The sequence below is a fragment of the Eupeodes corollae genome, chromosome 3, assembly GCF_945859685.1.
Source record: "Eupeodes corollae chromosome 3, idEupCoro1.1, whole genome shotgun sequence".
Classification (NCBI taxonomy): domain Eukaryota; kingdom Metazoa; phylum Arthropoda; class Insecta; order Diptera; family Syrphidae; genus Eupeodes; species Eupeodes corollae.
Window position 1 is genome coordinate 63064909 of NC_079149.1, and position 16505 is coordinate 63081413.

The 16505-nt window shown below is 33.3% G+C and overlaps 1 protein-coding gene across 1 annotated transcript; it reads right to left on the minus strand.

Annotated features, from left to right (window-relative positions):
- Window positions 1-557: 557 nt before the first annotated feature.
- On the minus strand, window positions 558-16007 carry LOC129951321 (uncharacterized). The gene is made up of 9 exons (XM_056063415.1): window positions 15767-16007; window positions 14634-14707; window positions 13543-14573; window positions 13332-13478; window positions 13126-13269; window positions 12998-13065; window positions 1465-2066; window positions 1235-1395; window positions 558-1166 (listed from the first exon to the last, which is right to left on the minus strand). The coding sequence occupies exons 2-9, from the start codon at window positions 14700-14702 to the stop codon at window positions 599-601; spliced, it is 2790 nt and encodes a 929-aa protein (XP_055919390.1). The 5' UTR covers window positions 14703-14707; window positions 15767-16007; the 3' UTR covers window positions 558-598.
- Window positions 16008-16505: the final 498 nt, after the last annotated feature.

Sequence of the window (16505 nt, forward strand, 5' to 3'; positions counted from 1 at the left end):
TGGAATATGAGTTGTTGGAAAGGTACAAATGTGGATACCCAAAATGTCTTTGTTTTTATTCAAATTTCGTGGTTCAATCTCGTGTTGCAGTATTGAGATTTGTTTATTACCGCTTTTGGTATGAATTTTTCAAATATGAGATAAATTCATCAACATTATTTAAGTTCTGACATTGAAGTCTTATTTGCGTATACATGATTTCTGACGTACTCTTCTGACCTCAGTACAACAAAAAAAGTCTTCAGGACAGGACTTTTAAATTCGTACGCTATGCATCAACAAAATAAAAACACTTTCATTTATAAGTGGTTCGATCTCAAATTAATATTTATTTAAATAACAATACTTCTACATTTTGACTATCAATAAATACAATTTTTCATTAAAATAATGTAATGAATATAATGTATGTATGTATATGAATGAATGTACTTTTCCATTTTACTCAATTGATTGATACAACATCAGATAAAACATGATTCACAACCTTTTAAATGATTAATATTTTGTGTAAAATAGTATTTCTTTCAATTTAAATAGGATACATACAAGCGCGGTTTAATTTTGAATTATCTTTTATTTATTTAACAAAATGCGGTTATAGGGTGTCAAATGAAATTTGCCTTTTAGCTTTGGCAGTACTGGTGCTAAGATCATACAAACTGCTTCGAAAAGATAATGTTTGGCTGGCCGATCTGACTTTTGAACTCGAATAGGGGCTGACGTTTTGTTGATCAACTCCAGTAAATTTCTTTTGATCTGACCAACGTTGCTCGCAATCCAAATTCTCCCTGAGAGGTATCCCATCGATATTGTTTTTAGAAGAACTCTTTTGCAAGCTAGCATTCGGCTGTATAGCTAATCTAATTGCACTTTTTGATTTAATCAATACATCATCAAGATTTTTGATGTTATGGGCGGGTTGGGATACGGATACTGATGAATTTTGACTTAACACAAATGTAGAGTCCATTGAGTTTTCAAAACTGCACAGACTGCTTTGATTTAAGACTAATTTACGGGTTTCAAATTCATCAGGTGCAATGTATCCCGATAATCTCACCGAAGACACCTTCTTTTCTTCTTCTATTTTGGACTTAGCAAAAATATATATCTCATCGGCACTCTTTCCAAAAATTACATCGCAAACATATTTCTTTGCCAATCTGAAGAAAAAAAAATATTACCTATCAATAAAGGAACATTCATGTAAAAATATAAATTTTAGTACAACCTTAGCATTGTATCACTGGTGCTGGTATTGGTTTTCAGGAAATACTCTTGAAATATCCTTTTAACAACTCGGGCTAAGACCGAGGCGAATTGTTTAAAACTAGCATGTGCTACGTTGATTTGTTTTGACTGCAAGGCTTGTGAAACTGCCCACAACAATTTCTGAAAAAAAAAAAAACATATTTGGTTAGAAAACAATTATTGAATTCTAAGGTTCTTCTCATTAAATACCTTTCTATGGTTTTCTGTTAATAGATTAGAACTATGAAAAGTTGTATCTGAAAAAGCTTTAGTTATTGGCCGTCCACTACTATTTTTCGATAATGGAATAATTGAAGGGTTGTTGTTGTTGTTGCTTCGCAGCATATCCTTACTGTTGCTTATAGCATTTGTGGAGCCTGCCCCAATACAAAAACTTTGGCTTTTTATTTTGAGTGAACGCGGAGTCAAGCTTTCGTTTTCATGACGGAATATCTTTTTACTATTATGTGTGGCCTCATCATCTTCGGTGCGTTTTCGTTTGAGTGATAGAAAGTCTAGGTTTCCTCCAAACAGACTCGATTGTGAAGTTTGACTTAGACTACCAAATTCATTAAGATTTATTGACCCTTGGGGCGGTTTGTCTGGCGAAAATAAAGCTCGCTTAGATTTCTCCACTCGAGTTGCTATTTCTGGTTTCAGAGATAATTTAAGTGCTGCAGCTTGGGTTCTTTGTTGTTTGGCCGGACTTTGGAAAAGTGCTCGTTTTGATGTTTCTCTAGAAGGACCAGGTTTCGCAGGATCGAATCGAAATACAAGACGCTTTCTAGCAGATGAAGAAGGAGTTTTTCGACCTGTAATAATAAAACAAAAATTACTAAAAAGTCATTTATTATTTTTTACAACTAGAATGTTTGGCTTAGTCTAGACATAATGAAATAAGTATTTCTTGTTTATAATTGCAAAAAAGTTTCTCCCAATTTTATATAAATTATATACATCGTAATATAAAAACCTAGGTCTTTGCTTTTACTATTACAATGTACTTCAAAAACTAAAGGTAGTTATGACCATAAGTAAAAGTTTCGAAAGCAAAAGAACAGGACAAAATTGCAGTAAATAAATTAGGACGTACTTGAATTTGAATGTTACCGTTTTAAATAGGAGTACAATTTTATATTTTTTTTTAAATTATTTTCGTTCATTTCTGGCCAAAAGCGTACACAAACAAAGTTAGTCTCAAATGAAAGGTTAACGCTTAGCTTGTGAAAAGCTGAGATATTTGAACTTGAAGTAGGGAGTTAGATTTTAGTTATTTTTAACGTATTTTGTATGCTACGTTTTTACTTTTTCAGTATCAATATTTACCAATTTTTCAAGGCCTTTAAATTGATATATAATTTGATTCCATTTTAAAAGCAAATATCTTTAAATAAACATTGTTTAAAAATGTACAAAGGTACATACATATATATTTTATGCTAAATACATGAATTTACGACACCTTCAGATTGAAATGATCTTACAATTTCATCATGTACGAAAAATAATAATTTCTTAAAAGTCCTCAACATGAATTTTTTGTACATCTAAGTTAAAACAGAAAAGGAGAGAAGACTTGATTGTTTGTTATAAATTGAAATAATTATTTCAAGTAAGATTATTTTTGTTGCAAAAATAAATTCATACTCTGCATTTTATAATTAACAATCAAGCATTGCTTCCAACCCCCCCGTAGTACCCGTGGCATGATGGTTAGTGCGTTGGACTGCCCCAACCACGACCTGGAAAACAGAGCCCTACTTAATCACTTTTACCTCCGTAATGATATCACACATTGGCGATCTGAGAACCGCGGTTTCATGCGGTTCAATGACGATTCCCTTGTTAGTGAGGAAGGTTGAGCTTCAACTCATCTTCAATTCAATAAAAAATAAAAAGTCAGCAGGTGTCGATGGTATATCCAACGTTGTACTAAGACATTTACCGACGGAAGCAATTGACATTTACACCACACTCTTCAACAATGCACTGAATAATGCATATTATCCAGTGCATTGGAAGACTGCTGTGGTTCATCCTCTCCCGAAAAAGGGAAAGCGCAACTCCAACCCGTCAAATCTTCGGTCGATAAGTCTTCTTCCGAGCATCAGCAAAGTTTTCGAAAAGATCATTAATATGGATGTGACTAAGTGGGCTGCGGACAACAAAATAATTCCGGATAAACAGTTCGGGTTCAAGGCGGGTCATGACACAATTCATGCTGCGTCTAAACTCGTTTCTGATATCCAATGGAATAAATCAAAACAACAATGCACAGGTGCTGTTCTGGTTGATTTGGAAAAGGCCTTTGACACCGTATGGTTAGAGGGTCTTTACCTAAAACTGAGCAGGCTTGGCATAAGCAAACCATTGTTGTATATACTTGATAATATGCTTAACGGTAGAAAGTTTGTTGTCAAAAGTGGCAATGTAACTTCTACCACAACATTCTCAATTAAAAATGGTCTTCAACAGGGAGCGGTGAATTCGCCGATTCTCTTCAGCATTTACACCAGCGATCTGATAGGTAGTCTTACAAAGGCAATTGCGTACGCCGACGATCTAATTGCGTACAGAACGGCCCGAAAGGTTAAGGTTATTAGAATTCTCTTGCAGCGTGATTTCGACAAGATTCAGCGATATTGCGACGACTGGAAACTGAAAATAAATGTCCAGAAGTCAGAGACAATTCTGTTTCGGACTCCGTTGGCTAGGGCCACGAGGGATACGTGTAAGAATTGGCGCAAGATGGTCATCGTTGATCTTCACGGGCAGTCATTAGCGAGCAAAAGTGTAGTGAAGTACCTCGGTATCTGGTTAGATCAGTATTTATATTTCGACAGACATATAAATGCTGCTCTGACCAGGGCTAGAGGAGCCTTTGCTCTGACGAAACGGCTGTTTTTTAGCAGTCGGCTTGACCTCAGAGTGAAGCTAATTTGCTACATGGCCCTCATACGGCCAATGATCGTTTATGGTTGTCGTGTGTGGTTCAACGTTGCCCCTTCCCAGATGGAGAAGTTTCGGGTGTTTGAGCGGCAGTGTTTACGACGCTGTACCGGCTTATATCGAACAGCCGAATCTTCTTATATGCATTACTATTCCAACGAGGTCCTATACAACGGTGCTCGAATCAACAGAATTGACAATTTCGTGATAAAACTCTATCGAGGTCACATTGCAAGAGGTATGTCTTCGACCAAAAATTTAATTTTCGGGGCGTTCTATCCGAACGACGAGTATTTTGCAAGTGCACGCTTGAGCGGCTTCATTCCACCAGAGGCATTCCTCTTTTTAGACAAATGCGGTCTAATACAGGATAGATTGGCAGTTCCGTTAATCTACCACGTCAGACGAAGAACCGTGGATAGGCGACTCCTGTACAATCGGGACGTCATGCCACTAGGTGGAGCAGAGCTCCTTCGGTTCAGTAGGGTTGTGTCCGAGCGGGACCGAACTGATAGGGTGAAGCAGGAGAACCAGTTTTGGTGGCTTCAATCGGCACTTGATAGTGGGTAGTCGGGGGATGATGGGGTTTAAGCCTTGGCCGGCTTACATACTTGTTTTATAGTTTTAGGGTTTAGTTTTAAGTAGAATAGGCATGGTGGCACAAAAAGAAATAGAAAAAAAATACAAAAAGTACAAAAAAAAAAAATAATTAAAAAAAAAGATAACATTAAAATAAAAAAAAAAACATGGAATACAAAAAAAAAGACAACAAAATATGAAAAACAAAAATGTTAGATAATTAGATTTGCTGCTGTGGTTGTTCTAGTTTTAAGTAGTTTATAGGTAGAATAGGTAGTTTAAGTTAGTTTTAAGTTTTATGTAAGGACCTTATTTTAAGTAGTTTGTAAGTAAAAATAAAAAAGGTTATTGATATTAGTTTTTTTCAAAATTTTCTAATAAAAACAAAACAAATAAAATTTAGATTGAAGTAAAATAGTTCTTAAGGCCGAAAGGCATTAGTAATTAGTGTTATAGTTTAGCTTAGAGTGTCCGTAAGGGACCATTAAGTTAGTTGTAAGTTATGGATAACTAGGCTAGTTTTATGAATTTTTGTCTAGCTTAAAGATAGGTTTAAGATTGAATAAATAAAAATGAATTTGAAAAAAAAAAGTGCGTTGGACTGTCATGCAAGGGGTCTTGGGTTCAATCCTTGCCTGTGCCACCTTAATTTAGAAAAAAATAATTTTCGCGGGTACTGCCTCTTGCGAGGAATTGACAAATCCTTCAAGAGTAATTCTTGTCATGAAAAAGTGCTTTCTCAAAAACTAGCTTTTCGGATGCGGCCTAAAATTGTAGGTCCCTTCCATTCCTGACAACAGCACTCGCACACAGGAATGGTTGAGAGTTGTAAGTCACTAGGCCCTGGGTCACAACGGACTGTTACGCCACCCCATTTGATTTGATTGCTTCCAACCATTGAATAATTACAAATAGAAGTGGATACCGAACATTGCTCCAACGACCCATGCGACTTATGAGCATCCAGTGAGTGCCATTAGTAGTTTTAATATCTTTTCACATTAGTTTTTGTATATGCTTATTTATATTTCTACTGGTTCTTGAGGTATGGACGGCGAAAACAAAACTTCGCGAACGTACGGACGTCCGAACGTACGTCCATACAAACGCACGCACAGGCATCTCTCTTAAAATATTTTATTTCGACTCTAATGACCTTGAAACGTCGAGAAATGTCAAAATTTTCAATCCGACAATCAATTCCTATGGGATGTTAAAAATAAAGCGAAAAAAGGGAGGTAGGTATAATAAGTAGAAAATTTCTTTACCACTGACATGCGAATGCAAAAAGAAAAACTTCTTCCATGCAACCGTCAATCTAAGCAAAATACGTAAAAGCAAAAACAAAGTAAATAAATAATTCTTAAGGCCATGTACTTACTACAAAATGTCAATGTTTATACAAAAATTCATAAATGCGAGACAAAATTGTAAGTTAATTGTGTAAGTAACAGTGCACTGGTGAATGTTAACATGATAAAAAAGGCTTAAAGAATCCTTTTACTCCACTCTAATTATATCTTTTTTTCTTCACTCCACAGTATTATTAAAGCAAAGAAATCTGCCTAAAATACTATTAAAATAATAAAAAAATATATATATAATAGGTACGCCCCCAACTTATGTTATACATATTACCCTACTAATCTCCATTTGTGCATATGAATACCTACATATATGTAATTACTAATTAAATTACCTACCTAATATTAGCTTAAACAATATTCCTACCTATATTTATGTAGGTATGTACATTTGCAATTTTATACTTTCTAGTAAAGTTTGATTCGTTTATGATCTTAATAATGATGTTTTGAAAAAAAAAAAGATATTTAAAAATAAACCCATCCCAACCCATATCAAACTAAAAACAAAATTAAAGAAAACCACAACTAAACATACAAATCATCATCATGTCGAATTACATGCAAGCACCAACATCGTTTTCAATTTATTAATGAGAACGAAATAAAAACTATAAAAATACATTTTCTGCAGCGAACGATTTGGCCTTGAATGCCACACTTCAACAGACATACCTAAACAGTTTGTTATTGTTGTTTCTTATTCCCAATAACAATATTGCGTTAGCTTCCTGGACCATAACAAATTGTAAGTAAATTTCCCATAAGAACCCAATCTATAAAATTGGGTGTTGTATTCGATACAATGTTTAAATAACTCGCCGTGCGATACTAGCGACTTATGAGCAATAAGTGTCGCTATCTAGAGCAGGATTTGCCCGTTGTCGCTTCTATTTGTAATTGTTCAATGCTTCCAACTTTGTGTGCTTTTGTTCTAAACTTCAAGAGGGAGACTATAAAAATCAGATTAATGTTGAAAAGGATGAAACTTTAAGTATCCTTCAAATTCAAGATTTCATAAATTCATATTTTTACCCTAGATTTACATCTTCCTAAGTGTTTGGAATATTTATGTGTATGTATTTAGAAAGAAGTTATATTTGAAAATCTAAATTTTATATCGATTTGAATTTATTTTGGTGCCAAAACAATATATGGTATGATAGATATCATTGACATTTTAAAAATAAATCCCTACAACAGGCAATAGGTTTTTAAAGAACTAAATTCCAAATATGTATTTCGAAATCAGTAACACAGAGAAGAATACTTTTTTTAATTTTAAATCTTACTGTTTATGCAATAGAGATTATTTTCTTATCTTTTGTATCAGGCAGGATATAAAAAGTTACTTCAGGAAACACGAAAACACTCTTTTTACTACAACTAATTTAAGTTAAAAGATCTTAGCTTTCCCATAACCGATTTTGAAAATTTGACACTCACATAACAAGAGAAAGGTTACGATTCATTTGATACAAAACTTAATTATGTACACTCTTGTCCATACTAAAATTGACATTCCCTTCGTGTTTATTTATTTAAAATATTAACACGTTTTTATAAATTAAAATACAATGCATATCAAAAGTTTGTTGCTACCTTTATCCTAGCTCTGGAACGACGGAGATAAGGCAACCATTGTGTGTCAACGGTTCAAAAGAGAATAATTCCTACCAACCAACAAGACTTGCAAAGTATTGATTCTTCTGGATCAGTCCCAGCAGTAAACAAACTTTAAATGGTGTTTTGAAAACAAAACTAAATATTATTGTCAATAGTGCCCAAGGAGAGGGGAGTCGTAGGGGTCAGTGGAGATAATTTGTTTGTTTTTTCACTTCCCATATGAAGTTATTGCAATGGGTCCGAATTGTCAAATTGAAAATGTTAACATTTCCCGACGTTTCAAGGTCCCTAGATCAGAAATAAAAGATTTTAGAAAGATGTCTGTGTGTGCGTGTGTACGTTCATACGTCTGTACGTTCGTATAGCTCGAGAACCAGAAGAGAAATAAAATGTGTTATACAGATAAAAAAGCAGAAAGATGCAGAAAGGGCTCTCAAGAAAATTGCGTGGGTTTTTTTTTACCATAGCAGAACATTTTGGTTAACCCTATATATCTCATGAACTAATGACGCTAGAGACTTGAATTTAATTTTATATTACATATTGTAACGTGATACGAAACAAGTATATTTTTGGAAAAACCCAATTAACGTTTTTTTTTATAAATCATAAAACCTGAAGAAAGAAAATGTTTCACCTCGAAAATTTTACGACTTAAATATGATTTCACCTCCAAAATAATTATGTGATTATGTAATCTGGTAAAATTTTGAGAAAATTCGTATTGATAGTTTTTTTATAAAAAATAAAAATATTACTCAAAGTTGGTAAAAACTAAATTTCGACTCAAATATCTTTTCAAAAATTTAAGATTATGGCTTCAAACTTGTTTTATCTTATAAGAAATGTTGTTTTCAACATTCTGAAAAATTTTGAGAAAAATTGAATTGACAGTTTAAAAAAAAAAATAAAAACCTAAACAAAAAAATATAAAAGTTGGCAAAAATTTACTTTCGACTAAATAGCTTTTCAAAAATTACAAATATTGTCTTCAAACTTTTTATATTTCACAGAAAAAATATTGTTTTCGATATTAAGTAGTTTCAACCACGTAATACCCCAGAAATTATTGGATACCATTACATTCTCTTTTTACATCTCAGCTGTTTTTGGTCAGCTGTTATTTTACACGTAAACCACTATCAGGATACCCTATCTGTTTAAGATATAACGCAGCCATTTTGTTATTAAAATTTTGTTAGTCTCCTTTACAAAACATTAAGGAATATTTTTAAGTGGTGAGTAAAAACTCGTCTATATGTTGAACTTGTGAACCCCTCACTACCCCCCCCCCCCCTGATTATTTATTTGTAGACTCCCTTTCAGACTGAATTCGCATTCTGCTGTCCATCGGGTGAAATAAATTATCTTAAACTAATTTGACATTCATGTAAACAGCTGTTTATGTGAAAATTCTGAATATATTGTTTTTATTTCATACAACATCTAAATTCAATTACTTCGTAATTTTTTAATTTATTAATTAAATTTGAAAATGGACAGTACTATTTTTTCTTCAAAAAGAGAAACACTGATGAAGGTTCGGAGAAATGTTTAAAAATAAAAAAATATGGTTAGGTTAGGTTAATGTGGCTGTCCAAGATGGAAACGGACACACTTAGGCCAGTTTAATGGCCCATTGTGATACCACATGAATCTTGAGGCTTCCTCCTAAGCTCAATGGAACCAGTTTGAGTCTATTACGAAACGTGATAGGCTTATTATGCTGATATGATTTAGATCGTAAAAGAAGAATTCTCCTAGGTAACCCTTGAGTTTTCGAGCCAGTGCAGGGCATGTACAGAGAAGATGAAGAATTGTTTCCTCCTCTTCCTTGTGATGTTGTTCCACCTGGTATTTTCTTTCTTTATAGCGTCTTGCATTAGCAACACTTTCCAAGTAGCGATTGGTATGCCAGTGTGTGCCAAACATGGTAGGATGGGCTGCACTGTACCGTTCCTGGTGAATGTCTCTATGGCCCGGCACCCAGCAAAGGTGAATATAAAACTGTGGTGCCATCTCCTTTAGAGATGATCGACAGTTATGGACTGTTATAGAGTTTTTAGTGACAGAGTCCAGAGATTTGATAGCAGCCTGACTATCTAAAAAATACGGATATCAGATGTTGATATCACGTTTTCTTTAAGCCAGGACTAGACTTCTTTTATCGCCAATAGTTCCGCCTAGAACACGCTACAATGATTGGGAAGGCGGAATGAGGGACTTAATTTCAGTCGTTCAGAGTACACACCTCCACCATCCCATTCTTAATAAAAAAAATATATGAAACTGCAGTTTATTGAATTTCTTTTTGAAATTGATAATAAACCAATCATATTTCAATTAAATAAAATAGCATTTTGTTATGAATTCAATGTTATTGAATCGAATTTTCAAACTACACAGCGAAATGATTCCATTTTTAAGAAAAAGAAATTAATTGAATTTCTTTTTTAAGATTTTTTGCTGAAGGAAGTTAGTTGACAACATGAGCAGAATTTTAAAGTGCGCTTTGTTAATTCTTCATTTAGAAAAGTATTACAGGTGATAATGTGCATATTTCAAGCACAATTATGTTATTTTTAGCAATATTTACATTATATTTCATTTCAAAAATGATCGCAGTGAATTGGTTTCGTTTTTTGTTTACAGCTCAAAAATGTAATCATAAAAGATAATATCAAACAAATATTTTAATTTAATCATAATAAAATAATTTTTACGCTCGTTTTACTAACAACCAACCAGATAGCCGGAGGAACTAATAAAGTATAGAATTAATGAGTTCAAGAGACAAACTTGAAAATTTAATAAACCTAAGATCCCCTATGCAAACAATTGAACAAATTGATCATGAAGTAGAACAATTTATTGCTGATGTGCAGCAGGCTGCAGAAGAAAGTACTCCAACTATTTCGAATGCGAGAGAAAACGAAATAAAATATCCTATCGAAATAAAGGAGTTGATATTGGAAAAAAGAAGAGCTAGAAGAAAATGGCAATCCACGAGATTCCCAGATGATAAGATAGTTTTTAACTGTCTAAACAACGAATTAAAAAAAAGAATGTGTGAGTTTATAAATGATTCACTAAGTAGATTCCTGAAAAGTCTGACGACGGATGCTTCTACAGAATACTCCTTATGGAAAGCAGCTAAGCGCCTAAAAAGACCTCAGACACAAAACCCGCCGATAAAATCTCAAGATGGTAAATGGATCGGAAACCCGAAACAAAAGGCTGATCTCTTCGCTGAACATCTCCCGAATGTTTTCAAGCCATTCCCAGCAAGCACAGCTACAGATTCCTTACAGTTTGTTGACAGAAACGACGAATATGAAATACCTTTTGTCACGCTCAAAGAAGTAAGAAGCATGTGTCAACATAAGTTGTCAAACAAAAAATCACCAGGGTACGATCTTATAACTGCTCAGGTTCTGAAAGAAATGCCTCTTATAGCCTTCAAGAAACTCCAATTTATAATAAACGCATGCCTTAAACTAAGATATGTGCCACATCATTGGAAAATTGCAGAAGTCATTGTTATACCTAAACAAGGTAAGCCACCAACAGAAGTTACATCTTACAGACCAATATCGCTTATACCAATCATGGCAAAAGTTTTTGAAAAACTGCTACTGAAAAGGCTTAGCAAAATAATTGAAAAAAGAAGACTAATTCCGAGCCATCAGTTTGGATTTAGAAATAAACATTCCACGATAGACCAAGTGCATCGAATTACGGATGTTGTGGAAATGGCACTTGAAGAAAAACAAGTATGCTCGTCTGTATTCTTAGATGTTGCTCAAGCTTTTGACAAGGTTTGGCACTTGGGACTTGAGTACAAACTGCATAGGGAATTCCCCAGGCAGTACTACGAAATACTGAAATCCTACGTTACGAACCGACTCTTTAGAGTACGGTACGACCAAAATTACTCGGAACTTAAGAAAATTGAAGCCGGTGTACCACAAGGAAGTGTCCTAGGACCAACCCTGTATCTGTTATATACAAGGGATATTCCAGTGGACATCAACGCTATCATGGCCACCTTTGCTGATGATACTGCAATATTGGTGCCAGATAAATCCTTTACGAAGGCTACACAAAAATTGCAAAATGCAGTCGATAAAGTTAGTAGTTGGACGCACAAATGGCGTATCAAATTAAACGAAACAAAATCGACGCATATAAACTTTACAAACAAAAACATAAACAATGTTCCAATTTTTATAAACAGTACAGAAGTACCTTATTCCAATACCGCCAAATACCTTGGAATGAATTTGGATGCAAAGCTTAAATGGAAAGAACACATCAAAAAGAAAAGAGAAGAACTAAACTTGAAGTACAGAAAAATGTACTGGTTAATATGAAAGAACTCTGACCTATCTATCCAGAACAAACTAATGTTATATAAGCAAGTATTGAAACCCGTTTGGACATATGGCATCCAACTATGGGGCTATACAAAGAAAACAAATGCTGAACCCATCCAAAAATTCCAAAGCAAGGTCCTTCGTGGAATAATAAATGCCCCTTGGTATATAAGAAATAGCGATCTACATCGTGACCTTCAAATTGAAATGGTTACAGAAGTGGTTAAGAAACACGCTGTATCACACAATCAGCGACTGCAAAGTCATACTAACTCTGAAATGGAGATCGTATTAAATGTACGAGACAATGTTCGGAGATTAAGAAGAACCAAGCCTCATGAGCTGATGGGCTAAAAGCTACGGGAAAGTGTTATAACCTTAAACTTCCCCAATGCGATTTAAAAATTAAGAAATAAAAATCATTTGTCGATCTTTCATAGATTGGTCCTGATTCACCGGTGGTTTTAGTGCGGTAAGAGTCCCACACTACTCGGTACCGATTCTTACCGAGTGTCTTTTGAAGATTTCCATCGGATAAAAAAAAAGAGACAGACCACCCCGCAATATTACCGACGTTACCGATTTTAATACACATTCCTTTCGGATGAATAGCAGAACACTGATCAGTGAAAATTCTATAAAAATTCGAATCCTTACGAAAAATAAAATTCCTATTCTATGATACTCAACCATTTAAAACCAATTTTGCTTTGTTGTAAATTTAGACCTTCAATTCCTTAAATATACATGTGTACTATACATGTAATGAATAGGTTAGTTATGATTTGAAAAAAAGTTTAAGAGACAGATCTCGTTGAAATATATCTTAATTTCTGTTTATAATCTTACCTGCTTTCTTTTTGCTTGAGGGTGTCATTCTCTTAGGTGTAGTTCCCTTTCGACGACTTTTCCCCTTTCTATCGTAAAAAAAAGAAGAAAATAAAGATTCGTTTATATTGGAAATTATAAAGCTCTACTTTTTATCTAATAAGATTTGCATTCCACCCAAGAAACAGCTTTGTGGCTTAAGCAAATTGGTAGCCAGATTTGCGGATGAAAATGCAGCACGACGTTTTGCCAAGTGACTAAGCCTATTGTAGCCCGATGTTTGTGTTAGCATTCTAAAAGTAATATTTAGAAAAATAAACTATATTTAAAGTTAATTCATAAGCAGTAAACTTACTTTTGTCTCAAGTTTCGCTTTTTAGCACTTGAAGGAGAGCTTGAGTTATTAGAAGTATATGAAGTTGAAGTTTCTGCACCAATAAATCTTTCAATTACCGCTAAACTGAGTAGTTCTATGCTCTCTGAGGCTTTACATAAATTATAGCTAAAAAAAAGTTAGTAAGTTAGTAAGTATTGATTACGGTTTTTTTGTTTTGTTAAGTATGTACCTCAGGCCATGTCCTCGAACATAAAGTGTATCTTTCCATGGCATTTCTAAGACTTCGTCAAGAGGATGTGTTGGTTTAAAAAGCCCATCTTCTTCGCAAACAATTACCGAAGCTACCTCTTCTACTTCCGTTTTAAAGTTAAGTATCTCTTCCTTATTATTTGCAATGGCAGAAAACATATCTAATTGAGGAATAGTTAATGATGGAGGCGGTGGGATACCCGACAAACAAGTTTTTATTCGCTTCAAAAGTTCTTTCTCTCTTTTGATGTTCTGTCGAAGTAAATTTGCAGCATCATCAAGTGTGCCATCGACATTTTCCTCGGCAAAACTCGACTCTGTCGGACAATTAAGAGATTTATTTATATCCTCTGTTAGCCTTTCTTCGTTTTCATAGATTACTGAATCTGCCTCTCCTTGATCAGTCTCATCGTCTTCAAACAGATCAGGAGATCTGTCGTTTGAATATTTCAAAAATGATGACTCACCCATTTCGAGGACAGGGTTGAGCAATTTCGGCGGTTTGAATGTTGTTTGTTTTTGGCAAATTATTTCGGGTGGTGCTATCGTCATACTTTTAATCTTTCCATTAAAAGACAGTTCAGTCGAAAGAAGATCAGGAAATTTCTTTTTTATTTCCGGGTTCCCAAAATAGTTTTTGTTCATTAGCTGAATGTCTACGGCATTGCAACTATTTTGTTCTATCATTATATCATCATAAGAACTTGAATTTGTTTGTTGATTTCGCGAAGCTTTAACAGCGTCTTGATTTTGTCTAGATTCTTTATAACACTTCGTTTTTGGTTTGCGGCCCATTTTACTAATTGGAAAAGTTCGTTCTTTCATTTCACATTCAGTAAAACCTTTGAAATTTGATTCCTGGCTAGAACCAAATTTCGAATCGCTGCTGGTGTTACAAAGCGAATCATTTTTATCTTCACTTGCATTATTTGTAATGGTAAACAAATGAGTATTTAGTTTTGTACAAATATTTTGATCCTTTTCAAACTCAATGACTTCACTGATAGATGACTAAAATCAATCAATTTAAAACTCAACACATTTTTCTAGCAATAAACATTATAGACTCACCCCACTCCCAGATGATGGCTCTGATTCATAACTGTTATTGATCTTGATTTTCAATTTTACTGTTGTCATATTTTCTAAAAAAAAAAAAAACAACAAATTGTTAATACCTATGCTTATAATAATATTTAAGACTTTAGTTCCTTTTAAGTTGTTTCAATACTTGATACGCAAAGTTGTCTGTTTTCTTTTTTAATTCTTGATTGAAGCAAACGAAGTTTTCAAGTTTCCCATTGTTTTCAATAAGAACGTTTCACCATTTTATTCAATTACACGTGTGTTATATTTATGAAAAACACAAACAAATATTTGTAATATGATTTTTTAGACTAACTTCTAATTTGCTGTTCTTAAAGTATTTCAACACAAATGATTTGCCATATAACTATGAATTTTTTAATCGATATGAAAAACAATATGGTAAAGGACGTGCTCAGTCCTTTAAGTAATTCTTTTCAATTATTTTCTTCCAATACTTTGTGTTAGGTAAATTATGTTTAACATGGAAACCAGTTATAGTAAACTTTATGACCTTTCAAAAAGATGTATTAGATTTTATATAATGAACCTACATATATCTTATGCATTGTACGTATACTTATCTTTCTTATTATGTTTGTAACAAAATCTAGTTAGTTAAAATATAATTTTAATGAAAATTAAGTTCTTTTGTAGGATTGGAAAACAAATTTTAACTTACTATGTACTACATTGTCTCATTATTTAGAACTGTGAAAGAAATATGTATAAATCTGAGCGAAATTGATTAATTGTAGAGCTTAGAATATACCTAGTAAGGTATTTGAATATAAAAATATAAATATAAAATTAAAAGACCCTAAACTATTGTCTATTGAACTTAAATACAGCAATTTTGTCAATTGATATGCGTTCTTCTATGCACAATAAAGCGTATCACCTTTTTACTAGTATAAATAGCTTATAATAAAAATCTATGAGAATCTGTTCTAAAGACTATTTTTATATTATAATTGATTAATTCAATTGTATGCCCAAAAAATAGAAGGAAGAAGTATTTCTAAACAAATCATATGCAATAATCTTTACTCTAATCTTAAAAAGTTATATTTATTTCATAGATATTAGGTACATTAATATTTTTAATTTCTACTTACAAAATGCAATACACTAAAACTTGAAGAAAGGGCGGTAAAAAAGCTGATTTAAGGTGAACACTATTGATTAAAAACTAACAAAAGCCCCAAAGAAATGTGGCAATTTTGTTTATAATAATGAATAAGAATGCATTTTATTCAAGATTTTACTCATATTTTAAATATATATTATAGTTTTGATAAAAGAAAACAAAAAAGTTATATGCCTTGCTGGCTTAAATTACATATTGCGCGCTTCAAAGTTCAAACCTCAATTTGACAACTATCAATGATGACAACCATGAAAAACTTACAACCAGACAACAAGCATATGGGTGCGTTCAACTTGAATAGGGAATTTAAGCAATTTGTCAATATGTTTATTCAGAGCCCTTATTATGTAGAAACTGACAGCTGCAAAGGTGTGATCTCTTCGTTAAATGCTGATTTTTAAAAGCCTCATTTTGAGGTGAGTTAAGCAGTATTCACATGAGCGCGACCAACGAACGACGAATGAATTACAATATGGGAGTTTATATACATTTGAAGACATATTTCCACACAAATTCTAAACAATGAATGAATGAAATACAATATGTGAGTTTATATACGTTTGAAGACATATTTTCACACAAATTTTTAACAAAACGATAGGAATATAGCTTCTATTTGATTTATGATGCATACTTTAATTTGCACTATATTAATAAATAAAATTATTCGTCGCAAAAAATATTGTAGTTGATACAAATTTCAAACT

Bases quoted from the DNA above. Each gene is read 5' to 3' on its own strand.
- LOC129951321 (XM_056063415.1), bottom strand. From the start codon at position 14,702: ATGACAACAGTAAAATTGAAAATCAAGATCAATAACAGTTATGAATCA. The intron at 14,574-14,633 runs GTGAGTCTATAA...GATTGATTTTAG, and splicing joins AGCCATCATCTGGGAGTGGG to TCATCTATCAGTGAAGTCAT. The intron at 13,479-13,542 runs GTACATACTTAA...ACTTTTTTTTAG, and splicing joins GTTCGAGGACATGGCCTGAG to CTATAATTTATGTAAAGCCT.